At 49.0% G+C, this 14,969-nt stretch overlaps 1 protein-coding gene across 3 annotated transcripts; it reads left to right on the top strand.

Annotated features, from left to right (window-relative positions):
• Positions 1-881: 881 nt before the first annotated feature.
• On the top strand, positions 882-8,211 carry LOC136493994 (uncharacterized). 3 transcript variants are annotated; one of them, XR_010768464.1, is made up of 6 exons: positions 882-2,030; positions 3,011-3,177; positions 6,516-6,754; positions 6,822-7,021; positions 7,241-7,368; positions 7,459-7,586. XR_010768464.1 is itself a non-coding variant. In XM_066490126.1 (6 exons), the coding sequence occupies exons 1-6, from the start codon at positions 1,251-1,253 to the stop codon at positions 7,768-7,770; spliced, it is 1,611 nt and encodes a 536-aa protein (XP_066346223.1). In that variant the 5' UTR covers positions 928-1,250; the 3' UTR covers positions 7,771-8,211. The 3 variants fall into 3 exon arrangements, 2 of the variants coding, with proteins under 2 accessions (XP_066346223.1, XP_066346224.1); XM_066490126.1 differs by lacking the exon at positions 7,241-7,368 and adding an exon at positions 7,672-8,211 and having other exon boundaries at positions 928-2,030; positions 7,459-7,584; XM_066490127.1 differs by lacking the exon at positions 7,241-7,368 and adding an exon at positions 7,672-8,208 and having other exon boundaries at positions 931-2,030; positions 3,014-3,177; positions 7,459-7,584.
• Positions 8,212-14,969: the final 6,758 nt, after the last annotated feature.

The raw sequence follows: 14,969 nt of genomic DNA, 5'->3' as shown, positions 1-14,969 counted from the left end.
TCACGCCTAAACACCGTATAGACTGGAATTATAGTTAAACTTGAGAGATCGTGGCTCGGAAGATTTTCGTTGGGAACCACGTGCTAATTTATATAATAATTTAGCAAGACGTCTGTGGTGACTTCGTCAATCTCGAGATGTGCCGGTTGTAGGGGTAGGATTTGCGTACGTGTGTTCATAGGAGTGAGCGTACGTGCGTGTTAAGTGTCTGCGCCTGTACTTTTATAATTCACAAAAAAAAAAGCCTAAACGAATCCTGGTCTCATTCCGGAACAAATGAACGAGCCTTAAGGTAGATGAATTATAGCCAAGAAGAAACAAAATCCATTTTTCGCCTGAAATCTAACCAAACCGAGTGGCGAACCAAACCAACTAGGACATGTTTGTTTGCCTACACTAGGGTGGTCGGCGGGTACCAGCCGAGCCTGGACAACACTAGACAGGCCCAAGCGGTGCAATTGGTTTTTTTTTCTTCTTCTCTGAACGCAGTAAGGGCTGGCTGAAGATGAGACTGTGTTTGTTTGCCTGTACAAACATGCATGACTACCCTGCATCAGAAATATGGTGGCCTTACCACCCTCAGCTTCTTGTTCCTCACCTCATTGCCATTTCATCGAGCCCCTCACTGGCGTGGCGTGAGCAGCTGAACCACAAGATGGCACAGGCGCGCGTGACCTCCTCAGCCGAGAGCCAAAGAAAAGCTCGAAAAGCAACCGAATCCAATCTCCCGTCGTCGTGGATCCCAAGCTCTCGTCGCTGGCCAGAGACGGAGAATCCAATCCCGTCGTAGGCGGCGAGCGTGGGGAACGAGAGGTGGTGCGCGGAGAGGGCCGCGGCGACGAGGTGGCGGAGGTGCAAGCAGCGGCCTGCGCGGCGGCGGCCCCCGCGCCCGTGGCCTGCGTGGTTCACGATTTCTTGGAGAAGACGGGGAGGAGGCAAGAGGTACCGAGGTGACGTAATCACTCGCTTGCCTCTGTCGCGCCCGCTCGGAGAAACGAAAATTTTATTCGTTGCACTCCTAAGGCGCAGTGGCCAGCTGGTGCGGGCAAACAAACGCACCCTAGGGACGCGCGTTGCCGCCACGCACCTCCCTTCCTTCACTTCTCCCCTCCTCCGATCTCCGCCCCCTCGACTTGCCAAGGGTCGGCTCGGTGGTCTCCAATCCAAGCTTTCCACGCCACCATTCTTCCCACCCGCGCCTCAGCAATTCAGCATCGCCGATTCGCCGCGGCACCGGCACCTCGCCGGCCATGGGCGCGTCCTCCTCGACCGGCAACCCGTCCCCAGAGGCGCACGAGCAGCGGGAGCAGGAGACCCTCGCCTCCGCCGCCCTCTCCCTCCCGCTCCTCCGCGTTGCCTTCTCCCGCTCCGCCACCGCCGCCAACGCGCTGCCGGATGCCCTCGCCCCGCCGCCCGCCTCCTTCCGTCTGCCCGGATCCCCGCCGCCGCCGCACTTCCACGACATCCTCGCGGGGCTTGGCCCCGCCATCGCTTCCCAGTTCTTCGGCCACGGAGCCGCCGCGGCGCCGGAGGGAGACGCCGGGTGGGTCCCGTTCCTCAGGGGGTTCAACCGCTGCTGCGCGCGCGTGCCGGCCTCCCACTCGCTCGCGCTGCTCCTCCGCGTGTACGCCGGCGCGGGGGCACCCTGCGGCGTCCAGCTCCAGCCGGACGAGGACGGGAAGGTCGCGGGGGAGCTCACGCCGGAGGAGATCGCGGTGTTCCTCTGGATGTGCTGGGTCATGGCGTGGAGCGCTTCGGCCTCGAGGGTGGCCGGTGACGGAGGGGAGAAGTCGGGGCCCGTCGCCGTGCTCCTCCCGGACGTGACGCACCTGGTGCTGTCTGCGCTCGTCTCGGCGGGCGCTGTCGCGGATGATGCGGGCGTTTGGGGCTGGGACATCTCCAGCGGTGGGAAGGGGGTGAAGGTCCAGGAGTTCACGTCGTGGGTGCTGTCCACGCCTGTCGGGCTTGGTAACTGCCTCTCGCGGTATGTGCGGGACAGATTCCGCTCCCTGGCTGCTGACTCTGTGGAGGTAATCAAATCATATTACAGAATTTGTAGCTACTGTCAAACATTGGATGAATTCACTCTGTATCATGTATTATCATTAGAATTTGTGCGACATTACTATTTCCTTGTTAGATCATAGATCATACTTAAGTGTAGAAATGGGTTATATTGTTCTGTTTCTACTTGTTTTTTTTTTTTTTTTTACTGACCATGACTTGGAGGCTAAGATTTTCCATTGTCATTCGTGACCTGTTATGGTTTGAAAATTGTCTCCAGATTGTCCTGATTCTGCAAATTATCAGCAAATTCTATAATCTTATAGCATGGACCCTTTTTTTTGTACTTGACGGTTCAGAATTGTCTCTAAAGAATTCTGGTAGAAGTTGTCCACCCACAGATTCTACAATATAATGATGGTCGATTTATAACTAGGTCCACTACTGAGGGGGTTGGGGTTTACGTCACTCTTTAACATACAAAAAAATGTTGCTCTGGAAACATTGCGTTTGAGAAAAGGGTTTCTATTGTTCTGTTTCTACTTGTTTTTATACTGACCTGACTCGGAGGCTAAGATTTTCTATAGTTATGCATGATCTGATATAGTTTTGAAAATTGTCTCTTGATTGTCCTGATTCTGCAAATCATCAGCAAATTCTGTAATGTTATAGCTTGAACCTTTTTTTGGGGGTACTTGATGGTTCAGCAATAGCTATAAAGAATTATGGTGGAAGTTGTCCAGCCACATATTCTACAATATAATGATGGTCGATTTATAACTAGGTCTACTACTGAGAGGGTCGGGGTTTACGTCACTCTTTAACATATTGTTGCTCTTGAAACATTACGTGCACTAGGCATGAAATTGTTTATGACATTCTCTCTTCTAGAAAAATAGAGCTTTATTTATTTTTGCTTTTTTAAGTAACCATGCCTATGATTAACTTCAACTGAGCCTTTTTTTTGTTATCTCATGAACTAACTGGAGTTCTTACTCATCACAAGCAGGAGAGCTCTGTTTCAACTGTTAACACAACCTTTGATACTTCTGATGTTTATCTGCTAACAAGGGGGAGAGCATGGGCAATCGCTCTCAGCATAAGAAACAAGTTGAGTGAAAAGCTGTTGTCAGCTTCTGTAATTGGAATGGATACAGAAGACCTTCTTTATAGGTAACTTGGTGCGCTGATGATTATATCTGTAAGCTAGTTTTCATACAACGTTGCAGTTTTTAGTTGACTTGAGTATGAGTGCAATTTTTTTTTTCCTAATCTGATTAAAAATTTAAATATATAGTATGTAATACGTCACTTGGGTTGGGGAGGTAGGGGGTGGCAGCTAGGGCTCGGAGGGGCTGGCGGCTTCGGCGGCGTGGGGAAGAGGAGGGAGGCGGCGCACAGAAAGAGAGGGAGGAAGGGGATAAGCCCTTAGGCTATTTCTTTCTTAATTCCCAATGAGTACAATACCTCTATATTTATAGTCCCTAATGGACTTGTGTCTCAAGTAACTACGAAGAATATCCTTATAGATTGGATTTCCCTTTCCTAAACAAACCAAACTCCAATCTCCTAATTTATTCCTATTTCTATTTTCCTAATTCCTTCCAAGGGAAGGAAACACTGAGCTGCCGCCGCTGTTGCGGCGGCGCTGGCCATGGGCGCGCCCCCTCCTGGGCCGCGGCTGGCCCATTGGCCATGGGCTGGGGAGGTGCCATCAGGCGCGTGACATCTCTCCCCCCTTTCTCCAGGCAGCGCGTCTTCGTGCTGCATCCTTGCTTGGTCGTTGATGTTGCTCGGGAAGGAAGGCTCCTCAAAATTTATTGCTTGTATGTTGAAGATGAAGCACTTTAGCTTGATCGCCATGTTGGTGGTGTTATTGCGAGTGTTGTTGATGATGGGGTCGTTGTGGAGTTGGAGACTACCGCTGATGACGAGGTGGTAGTATGGCTTGGTGGGCGATGTTGGCCCAAGCTCGTCTCGAGCTGTGGTGATGATGGTGTGGCGGTCTCCGGAGTTGTGGTGTATGTTGGTGTAGCCGATTTCTGCGAAGAGGAACGTCGGGGTTGTTGTAGCGTGGAAGCGTTTGATGATGAAGTGCTACGCCTAATGGCAAGGAGGAAGTCCAGCGAGTTCGGTCGTGGCGGTGATGGTGCCACACGGTAAAAGTACCTACCGAAGTCGACGAAGATCCCTTGGTCGAGTGACCAAACCAGTGTTGCAGTGCCACCTATGGTGGTGATGGTGGTAGGTAGTCCAGGCTCTTCCTTGAGGGCTTGAGGAATGTGGACGTTCCCGACGCGGAGTAGCTGGCGGCCGAGGTTGTCGAGGAAGATGACTGTGGTTGGTAAGACAATGCCTGCGGCCATGGGCGCCCCAGGAGGATGGCCGATGGGAAGGCGGTGTAGTCTAGTGCTGTTGGCGGTGGATGTAGACTGAGTGCCTGCGCCGGTCCGCCGAGTAGCAGTGCGGCCAGCAAGTCCACCAGGAGAGGCGAAGTTGTTGGGACGTAGGAGCGCCCATCGAAGAAGAGGAGTCCCTGGTCGATGGACCAAGTGGGTGCTGCCGTGGCATTGTTGATGTCGGTGGCAATGTGGCGTAGCTCCCATTGTTGCAGTATGGCCTGTCGAAGCTCGTCAAAAACGGGCCCCCAGGTGTTGATGTGGTCGAGGGCGTTGGGGTGGCGTGGCCTTCTTGCGCGGCTTATGACATCAGGAGGTTGGGCTGCTCTGGTGGGGAAGCTGATGCGTGGAACTAGTGCCTTTGCCGGGGTAGTGTATGTTGTCGGGGTCGCTGTAGGGGGAGGTGCCGAGTCGCGTGCCATCTTGCCCGGAGGGGCGTCGACTTCCGGGTGCGTTGTGTAGTCGGGGTTGGTGTCGAAGTCGAGGGAGGTTCGTGCGACGTTGCCGGTTGTAGATGCGAGATGCTCCTGAACGCGTGCCAGAGTGATGGCCGTCTCCATCTCTCATGGGTGGTGTTGTGCGATCGTCGCCTGGAGTGGATCATGTAGGCCTGTGATGAAGAGGGTGATCTGGTGAAGCTTGCTGGCGATGCCGACGTGTAGCACGTAGGCGGTGAATTTGTCGATGTAGTCATTCACGGAGCCGTTGTGCTTCGGAGGTGCGAGGTCGTTGATCGTGTCTCGTCCGATTGGCGGGTCGAAGACGCGGATGAGGCTTTTGGTGAAGCGTGCCCATGTGGTCATAGGTGCGTCCTTTGTTGAGCGGATGAACCCTTGTTGCGCCGGTCCTGTTAGAGGAAAAACTGCATACCAGATTTGGTTGTTGTCTGGTACGTGGTGCAGCTTGAAGAGGAGTTGCCGTGAGAGCCACGGTAGTGGATCCATCGAACCGTCGAACGTAGGGGTTGTCAGCCGAGTCGTGACGAGATGCTGGAGTGGAGGTGGGGGCGCCTGCTGCGCCAGCGGCCAGATGGCCGGCTCCGGCGGTGGAGGTGTGGGCGCCTCCTGAGCCGGTAGCCAGAAGGCCGGCTGTATAAGTCGGCGGCCGGCCGGGGCTGGCTGGACAGTCGCGGGGCTGGCTGGGCGCCGGCCAAGCGGGGGGAGGCACGGCAGCAGCGGTGACTGCAGTGCTGCGAGCAATGTGTTCGACACCTCTATGACGATCTCCGGGGTGTTGGAGGAGTGAGGTTCCTCCATCTTGTTGTTGAGGAAAGATTTGCCATCGGTGATCGTGACTTGCTTGGTCTCCGCTTCGGGGCTGTTGATGGCGTGGCTGGCTGCATCTTCGCTGCGGGGTGCAGCAGGCAGCGAGGACGCGGCGGCTTCGGGCAGCAGCGGGCTGCTGCTGCTGTTGGCGGCCATGGTAGGCATTGCCGGAGTGGTGATTTCCGGTTGAGGTGGGTCTGCTATTGGAGGGAAATTTTTGCGGCTAGCGAAGAACTCCTCAAACTTCGTCCAATCATCGCAGACCTTGTGGATGTCGTTGCAGACTGCGTCAATGTCGATGATCTTGGTGGTGGTGGTGGCCATCGGATCGTCTGGTCTCCGGATACCAGGTGTAACACGTCACTTGGGTTGGGGAGGTAGGGGGCGGCAGCTAGGGCTCGGAGGGGCTGTTGGCTTCGGCGGCATGGGGAAGAGGAGGGAGGCGGCGCACAGAGAGAGAGGGAGGAAGGGGATACCGCTTAGGCTATTTCTTTCTTAATTCCCAATGAGTTCAATACCCTTATATTTATAGTCTCTAATGGACTTGTGTCTCAAGTAACTACGGGGAATATCCTTATAGATTGGATTTCCCTTTCCTAAACAAACCAAACTCCAATCTCCTAATTTATTCCTATTTCTATTTTCCTAATTCCTTCCAAGGGAAGGAAACACCGAGCTGCCGCCGCTGTTGCGTCGGCGCTGGCCACGGGCGCGCCCCCTCCTGGGCCGCGGCTGGCCCATTGGCCATGGGCTGGGGAGGTGCCATCAGGCGCGTGACATAGTATCTCATTGTCAATTCATCTAAGGATCTAGTAAGAATTAACATCGATAAAATGTTTGTATGTAGGTCATCTGTTCATGGAAAAGGACTGAGCCGATTCTGGTCTCGTGTTGAGGGGTACAAAGGACCGATGCTGATTCTACTTTCAGCATTCTCAAAGAGTGGTGGTGAGAATGTTGATTCTGATCGAAGATGGGTGATTGGTGTATTGACCGAGGAGGGATTTGAGAGCAAAGATACCTTTTATGGTAGCTCTGGGTTCCTTTGTGCCGCACATCCAATATTCCGCATGCTACCACCATCTGGTATGACTTTTATTGACCACAACTTTGTCTGAGCTGATAGTAGCTTACTATACCTCTAACCTAGCAGGTAAGGAGAAGAACTTCATGTACTGCCACCTACATCCTCAGATAAGAGCTTATGAAGCAAATCCAAATCCTGTTGGCTTAGCATTTGGTGGTACAATTGGAAATGAGAGGATTTTTCTTGATGAAGACTTCTCAAGAGTTTTAGTTCGACACCATGCTGTTGATAAAACTTATCAACATGGTTCTCTCATCCCCAATCAGGTTAAATTCAGATTTACTGGTGTTCATGGAGGATATAACCTGATTGCTCTATGCACAATTCCACCTTATTTACAATCTTAGATTCAGGCTTTAAGGATAGTTTGTTCTGATTTTGTGCTGAAGATATTTTGTTAGCAATCTTCCTTTCTGTTTGGCTTCAAATACGTTTTTATCTATCCCAAAAGTTGCACAACAGATGTGCTTTTGAAATTTTTGTAGGGTGATTGAACACTCCCATTTGAGTATTGCTTCTCTGTTCTCCCAAAGAACATTCCAGATTCCACAAATCATAACTCACGCCCTATTAGTGAAGCCCACTCAGTTGCCATGTTTATGTGCTTACATAGGTTGTGAATGTTTCATTTTTGTACGATTACTATGTATGCTACGAAATGTAGATTGTGATTTTTATTCTCTGTTTTTTTTGGGTAATGTAGGGTTATTTACCTGTTGAGGCTTCAGTGCTTGATGTTGAAGTATGGGGGCTGGGTGGAGAAGCAACAAAAAGACAGCAGAATGTGTACAAGAAGAGGGAGGACATTTTCTCAGAGCAGCGAAGAAAGGTGCTAATAAGAGCAAACTTGAACCATTTGCCATGTAGTTATTGAAATGTGCATGTATGCCCACAATATTCGCATTTCCTCTTTCAGGTTGATCTCAAAACTTTTGCTAGCTGGGAAGACTCTCCAGAGAAAATGATGATGGATATGATGTCAGATCCAAATACAGTTCGGCGGGAAGATCGGTGATTTTGGTTTATACCCTCGGGAGATGTACAGACTACAGAGTTCACTGCACATATTTGCCTGCCCATTTGGCTGGGTCACACGCTATTTAGGTTGAAGTACTAAAAAGCGACTTGTACAGAACATAATTTCCAATAATAAAATTGAGATTTCCTTCCTTTCTGCTATTTTTGTTTGTTTCATGGGAAGTGAGAGCAAAGAATTATCTGAAATGTAAGATTGCTGACATGTCTTCCGTATTGTTGAATACATGTTGATATATATTGTTTTTTCACGTTTTACTCCTGAATAATTCTGGACAGGTCTATGGTGTCCAGCTTGCTGACATGTCTACGGTGCCCATTTTGCTGGAGAGTTTCATGTTGGTGTTGTATGGCACAATGGCTGGCACATACTGTACTGTACGTACTGGTTATGTTTGAATGACCTGATGAAACAATGCTGGATTTTCTAGAGTGGAGCTTCTATTGTGTTCAGTATATAAAACTGTAGATCACCCAAGATAAGGGTTCCACACAGAATGACGCAGCGAAAACAAAGGATTCAGGGGGTGGGGGCGTGGTTAAGGTCATCATCACTGTATTCTGAATTTGGTTTTGCAAAGCTCAGCAACAGCTCGTCGTTCTGTCTGACAGGCTTTGCTTTGAGCACCAGGTGCCGATCAACTGTATCTGATAGATGTTATTAAAAAAAACTGTGGCCTTGTTCGCCTTCAGCATTACTTTTCAGCGAATGAATAGTATTTTTCTCTCATAACAAATCAACATAAGTATCAGTGTAAGCCAAATTTCAGCTCACATTAGTGTTGGGCCGCGGTTTCTGCCGCCCTTTTGGGGGTACGCCCGTCTCAGCGAACGCAAGCTCAGGCTCGGGCCGTCACTGAACTCCTGCTGGCTACTGCAGAGGATCTCAAACTCAAAGTGCAGTGTCACCGGTAGAGCTGTCGTGCCATTTTTTCCCCCCACCCAGGACACTTTTGGTACTTGTACAGGCCAAAGCAGGACAGATACTGTAGACCGTGGTAGCAAGCCGGAGATGACAACACATGTGTCTTTTGGGTCGGGTGTAGACCGTGCTTGAACCAAAGCAAATGCTTGCCGTGTCTGATAGTCCAGTAGGGCTACTAGTCATGAGTCACTCAAAAGTGACGAGTCAGTGAGTCACGAAAGAACCGAAGCAACTGATACTGCTTGCCCGGTTGTCCCAAACTAATGGCACCGTTTCGCTTCTCTTATAATCCGTTTTTTACGGCTTATTTTTTTTAGTTGAAACAGTATTTTCCTCTCACGACAAATCAGTCGGAACCGTGTTTCGGCTTATTTTTTCAGCGAATCGAGAAACACTGGAACTTGTCGACTGTTCCATGTTCTTCGAATATGGACGGAGGGATGTGTTGAACTGTTGATGGTCCATCCGATACTGTCATGCTCAAATAGTTTTGAGTTAAGACCTGTTGGATCAACGATAGCTAGTACTTAAGACCTGTTGGATAGTACTACTCCATTCCTAGATAGAAGGTGTGGTAAAGTTACCTGCACCAGGGAGCGGTGTCCGAAGCGGTCCGGACGCCTGCAGGCCTAGAATCTATTGGCTGGCGATTTTTTTTCTAATAATATTTTTTAATGAATAATTATAAATCTAGGAGTCGTTATAGAAAAAACGTAGAGATGAGAAGCCGAAAGGGACCTTGTCGGTAGGCCGATAGAAATCTATTGGCAGCTGAAAGGCCGAGAGGCCGGCTTTGGGGGGGCCGACAGGTCTGTCGGTTCCATTGTACCCAGCGTACAAAGCCAAAGGGTTTGTTCAGCTCGCTGTAAAGCCGCTGGTGCTGATTTATATGACTGATTTTTTTAGAGAGAAAAATGTTGTACCATGGCTTGTAAGCCAGCGAATAAGCTGGCTGATAAGACCAGCCGAACACTCCCAAATACTAGATACCAAGACTCGCTATGGAGGTACGTGCACGTATTAACTGCGTCATTCACTACGCTAGATTAGTATCGCGCCGCCGGCCAAGAAATTATTTTTTATTCCTTTCGGCTGCATGCATGGGACACGGATAGCACCAACCCAAATACGAGACCTATTTCATGATTTGGATCACCTACAGGAAAATGTCACGCACCCAAAACATCCCTTCTCCAACCGCCAACGAGTTCCTGCGATCCCAGTAGGCAAAAATATCTCGCACCTCTCCCCTTCCTCATCCCAAATTGCAAAAAAAAACTTCTTCAAATCCCCTTGTTCCTTTTTCTCCCCATTGCTCTCTCCCTTGCGTCTCCCGTCGCGGCGTCTCCGATGCGGCGGCCACCGCTCCCCCTTCCTCCCTCTCTCCTTCCCTCCCCGCCTTGCGCTATCATCGATGGCGCCCCCAGGCACAGCCTTCAGCTAGGGCCGCTGGGGCCTCTCCGTCCCCATGGCGAGCTCGAACCCTAGGTTCGGTGGTCGCTGTACCGCGGGGCCCGTCCGCTGCGGCCTTGCTCAGCTCGCGGCGGAGGCGGGGTCCGTTGCTGGCTCCAGGCGCCGGGGGACCTGTGTCTTCTCCGCCGCACCACCGGTTCACAGCGCCTCCGCCAATGACGCCCCTGGCCTACGGCGCTACAGCACCCATGGGCCCTCGCACCGGAGGAGGAGGACGATGGCGTAGAGGCCTCTGCCATCGTGGAGGGCGTCGCCGCCGCTGCCGTGGGCTGCCCCACCCCAGCGCCTCCTATGCGCCAGAGATTTAGGTTGAGGAGAGAAAAGACGGAGGGAGGACGCACATTTGGGTTCCCTCTCTCCTACGCAAAAATAGGTGCTTGGTATGCCTACTCTGTTGGACGCCATTTTTCTCGTGTGCACGATGCATTTTGGGTTTGGGTCGCTATATGGGTAGGCTGTTGGAGACAGTCTTAGCTAGTGTTGCGACGGTTCAGTTGCATGCATGCACCATACGATGCTTGAGTCGGGTCCGGAGTAATGACTATGTCATTGGTACTGCTGCTCGCCTCCTATTGTGGCTGATTCAGGAAAACAGGTGTACGCCGGGTAAACCGGAGCGGAGGGAGTGCACTATTTCATGGTTTATGACCTGATACGAGCTCTTTTCCAAACAAAACCATCATGAGACAGGAAACTAACTTTATCACTACTATAACAGTAAAAACATTTACTCTCCTTTTGTGGACATATAAATATATATTACGCACCATAACCTAAGGAACCTTACAAACTTTTGAAGGCAAACACATTCTAATATTAACCGAACGCGGTACATTGACCAAACCTGCAATACTAAATAGCATGTGTAGAACTATAGGTAGCTAAGGTAAGTAGTCCCACCACTAATCCTACCATGCCTTAGGAAAAGTAAACAAAGCACGACTTGCAATGGTATATGTGGAACTCTTTACTTCTAATGTTTAGAGGGCCACCACTAGTCCTAACATGCCTTAGGGAATTTAACTTGCTGGGTCTATTACATTAGTAGTTATGAAGTTGCTCTCAGTACGTGGCATATGACCATGAACACGCCAAGTACAACCTGGGGTAACACACTTCACGTCTCATGTCAAGGGGTTAGAAATAACCACATTAAACTGCTTCTTTTCAGAAAAAACCCACCGTCGAATTGCGTGCTGCAGATGAACCTTGTCATGAAACATCTGCCTTGTTTCACTTCAATCATTGAATACTCCCACGACGAATGATGACCATCATCGATCGTCATAGCATCTGGTGCTATATGAGCTCAATCCTTAGGGATAAAGGTCTCATCATCAAAGCTCCTGCTCGCAAATTCATCCACAAAGGCGAGGTGTTTCGCATCGTCAGCCTCCATCTGTTCCACGATTCTTTCATCCTCCTCACCCTGGTTAGCTTCCATGTACGGACCATACTATTCCACTTCTCCATCCTCTATCGTGTTCTGAACCGTCTGAGATCGAAAACATAGGTATGCTCAGCATTTGCGGCCTCTAAGTTGTCCTCTACTACACCTGTGTTGCTACTCTCATCCCTGTATGCCACTATCTAGGAGCTCAACAAGCATGATGTTGTAATAACGACGCTCCAACGCCTTGGACATGAGAAAATGCCACTTCTTCGTGTTACTAGCCTCATACAGCTCCCACCTACATCCATTCTCCCGCAATTTAGGCACCAACATACTAATCCTCAAAAGATGCAGAGAGGGCGGAACACCTAAATTGTCGGGTATTAGTATCAGTATCAGCGATACTCGGAAGAAGGAAGCAAATGGCCACGAACGCTAACTCCCTCGGATGGTCAAGAGCGTATCTTGGTCTCGCCCGGCCTCGAGGTGAAAGCTCTAGTTTGGTTTTGGTTAATTGATGAAATCCTAAGTGCTAACCTAGTTTATCAAAATAATTATGAGATAGGTAGCACTATTTCAAGTGGTGAAGCAAATGAAGATCATGACATGATGATGGTGATTCCATGGTGATGATCAAGTGCTTGGACTTGAAAAGAAGAAAGAGAAAAATAAAAGGCTCAAGGCAAATGTATAAATTATAGGAGCCATTTTGTTTTAGTGATCGAGACACTTAGTGAGTGTGATCATATTTAGAATCAATAACCATACTATTAAGACGGGTGAAACTCGTATCGAAATACGGTTATCAAAGTGCCACTAGATGCTCTAACTCATTGCATATGCATTTAGGATCTAGTGGAATGCTAACACCCTTGAAAATGTTTGTGAAAATATGCTAACACATGTACACAAGGTGATACACTTGGTGGTTGGCACATTTGAGCAAGGGTTAGAAACTTCACCGGCGGAGTGTTCGCCCGTAGAGTGCGGTCAGTGGAAGCATGAAGACGCTGGCGCCGGTCTTTGACCGGACGCTGGGTCACTTAGTAACCGAACGCTGATGGGATGCGTCTGGTCCTGCTGATGTGGTAGCGCACAGAGGAGACGCCAAGTGACCGGACGTTGGGCGAGTCCGGTTGAGCATGACCGGACACGTCCGGTCATGGATTTTCACGAATGGATGCTTAATGGAAATGACCGGACGCTGGGGTTCTGTGTTCGGTCACTTCAAAGCAGCGTGTCCGGTCACAACTTAAATGTACTAACGACCGTTGAGATTGGGTGATCAGCGTTTGAAGCAACGGACACGTGGCACACATCGCACGACTGGACACTGGGGTCTAGCGTCCGGTCGATCTGACCAGCGCGTCCGGTCGTCCTGTTTTTTCAGTGGACTGTGGAGCCAATGGCTCTATTTCGTGGGGGGGCTTCTATTTAAGCCCCATGGCCAGCTCAAGCTCACTCTCTTGGCCATTTGCATTAACATAGCAACCTTATGATCTTAGCCAAAGCCCTCCCACACATCTCCATCATTGATCCATCATCATTGTGAGATTAGGAAAGAATCCAAGTGCATTGCTTGAGTGATTACATCTAGAGGCACTTGGTATTCGTGTTTCACTGTAGGATTCACTTGTTTCTCTTGGTGGTTGCCGCCACCTAGACTGCTTAGAGCAGCGAGGATCATTGAGCGGAGGTTGGTGATTATCTTCGGCTCCGATCGTAGTGATTGTGAGGGGTCTTGTGCCTTCCTCGGTGGAGCGCCAAAAGGTAACTCTAGTGGATTACTTGTGTCATTGAGTTACCTCACTTGTGGGTAGGTTCTTGCGGTGTCCAATTGTGTGAATGAGGTTCGTGCAACACCTCTTAGCCGCCGAACCACCAAGTGTTGGTCAACACAACGGGGACTAGCGTGCCAGCAAGCACGTGAACCTCGGGAGAAAAATTGGTTGTCGCTTGCCCTTTGGTATTCTCCCTATGATTGATTTAGTATTCATCTTGTGATTGGTTCACTCCTCTACATGATGGTATATTTACCCTACTCACTTATTTATATTCTTGCAAACTAGTTGTAGCAAGCTCTTTAGTGTAATTAGAATTGAGAGCTTGCTTTGTTGTTTTAAGTTCATCTAGTAGAGCTCTTTAGTGTAGCAAGTGTGAGAGCTCTTAGTGAGTAGTGACATAGCAAATTATGTGTCTAGAGATCATAGCAACTAGAATTGTTGGATAGGTGCCTTGCAACCCTTGTAGAGCTAGAGCAAGTTTGCATTTCACTATTTGTTATACTAATCAAATTGCTCTAGTTAATTTGTAGATTTTTAAATAGGCTATTCACCCTCCTCTAGCCATATTAGGACCTTTCAAGTGGTATCGAAGCCATGGTCACCATTTAATTAAAGGCTTAACAACCTCGGTGTCAAATTATGGCTCAAGTTGTGTTCAACCATGTGGGGGGTAAACTACCGTTCTTTGATGGCACATGCTATGATTATTAAAAGAGAAAGATAAAGATGTATCTTGGTTCAATCAATGATCAAGTATGGGATGTGACCAAGAATGACTATGCTATCATTGATCCCAATAATCCCACCAACCTAGACAAGACTAACAAGCAATGCAATACAATGGCTCTCAACACCATATACAATGCCATTGATTCCAAAGTGTTTGAGCAAATCAAGGATTGTGAAAGAGCTAATGAGGTATAGAGGAGATTGGAGGAAATATATGAGGGCACACCGGCGGTGAAGAGTGTCAAGTTGTACATCCTTAAGGATAAGTTGACAAGCTTCAAGATGAAGGATGATGAGAGCATTCTGAAGATGTTTCATCGATTGCAAGTGATTGTCAATGATTTGAAGGCATTGGGAGAGAAGATCAAGAATGATGATGTCTCTCATCGGTTCTTGATGTGCCTACCTCCAAGATTTGAGATGTTGAGATTGTTTATCATAAGAGGAGGATTGAAGGAGATTACTCCTAACCAAGTACTAGATGATGTCATGACACAAGAGACATACTGTGTGAAAAGGGAGGGGGTTGACAAGGATGACAAGAAGGAAGACGAAGACAAGAAGAAGAAAAGTGTAGCATTCAAGGCTAGCTCATCATCTAAGAACAAGGACAAGTCCAAGAAAGAATCAAGTGATAATGAGGATCTTAGTGACATTGATGATGAAGCCATGGCTCTATTTGTGCGCAAGATGGGCAAATTCATGAAGAAGAAGGGCTATGGTGCGAGAAAGAGAAGAGATCACACTAAAAGCAAAGAATATGTGAGAAGATGCTACAATTGCAAGAGCCCCGATCATGTTGTAGCGGATTGTCCATACAATAGTGACAATGATGAGGATGAGAAGAAAAAGCACAAGAAGAACAAGAAAGAAAA

Source organism: Miscanthus floridulus, chromosome 11, assembly GCF_019320115.1.
Source record: "Miscanthus floridulus cultivar M001 chromosome 11, ASM1932011v1, whole genome shotgun sequence".
In the NCBI taxonomy this organism is placed as follows: Eukaryota; Viridiplantae; Streptophyta; class Magnoliopsida; order Poales; family Poaceae; genus Miscanthus; species Miscanthus floridulus.
Note: the sequence above shows the minus strand (reverse complement) of the source record. Positions and strands in the feature narration are given on the sequence as shown.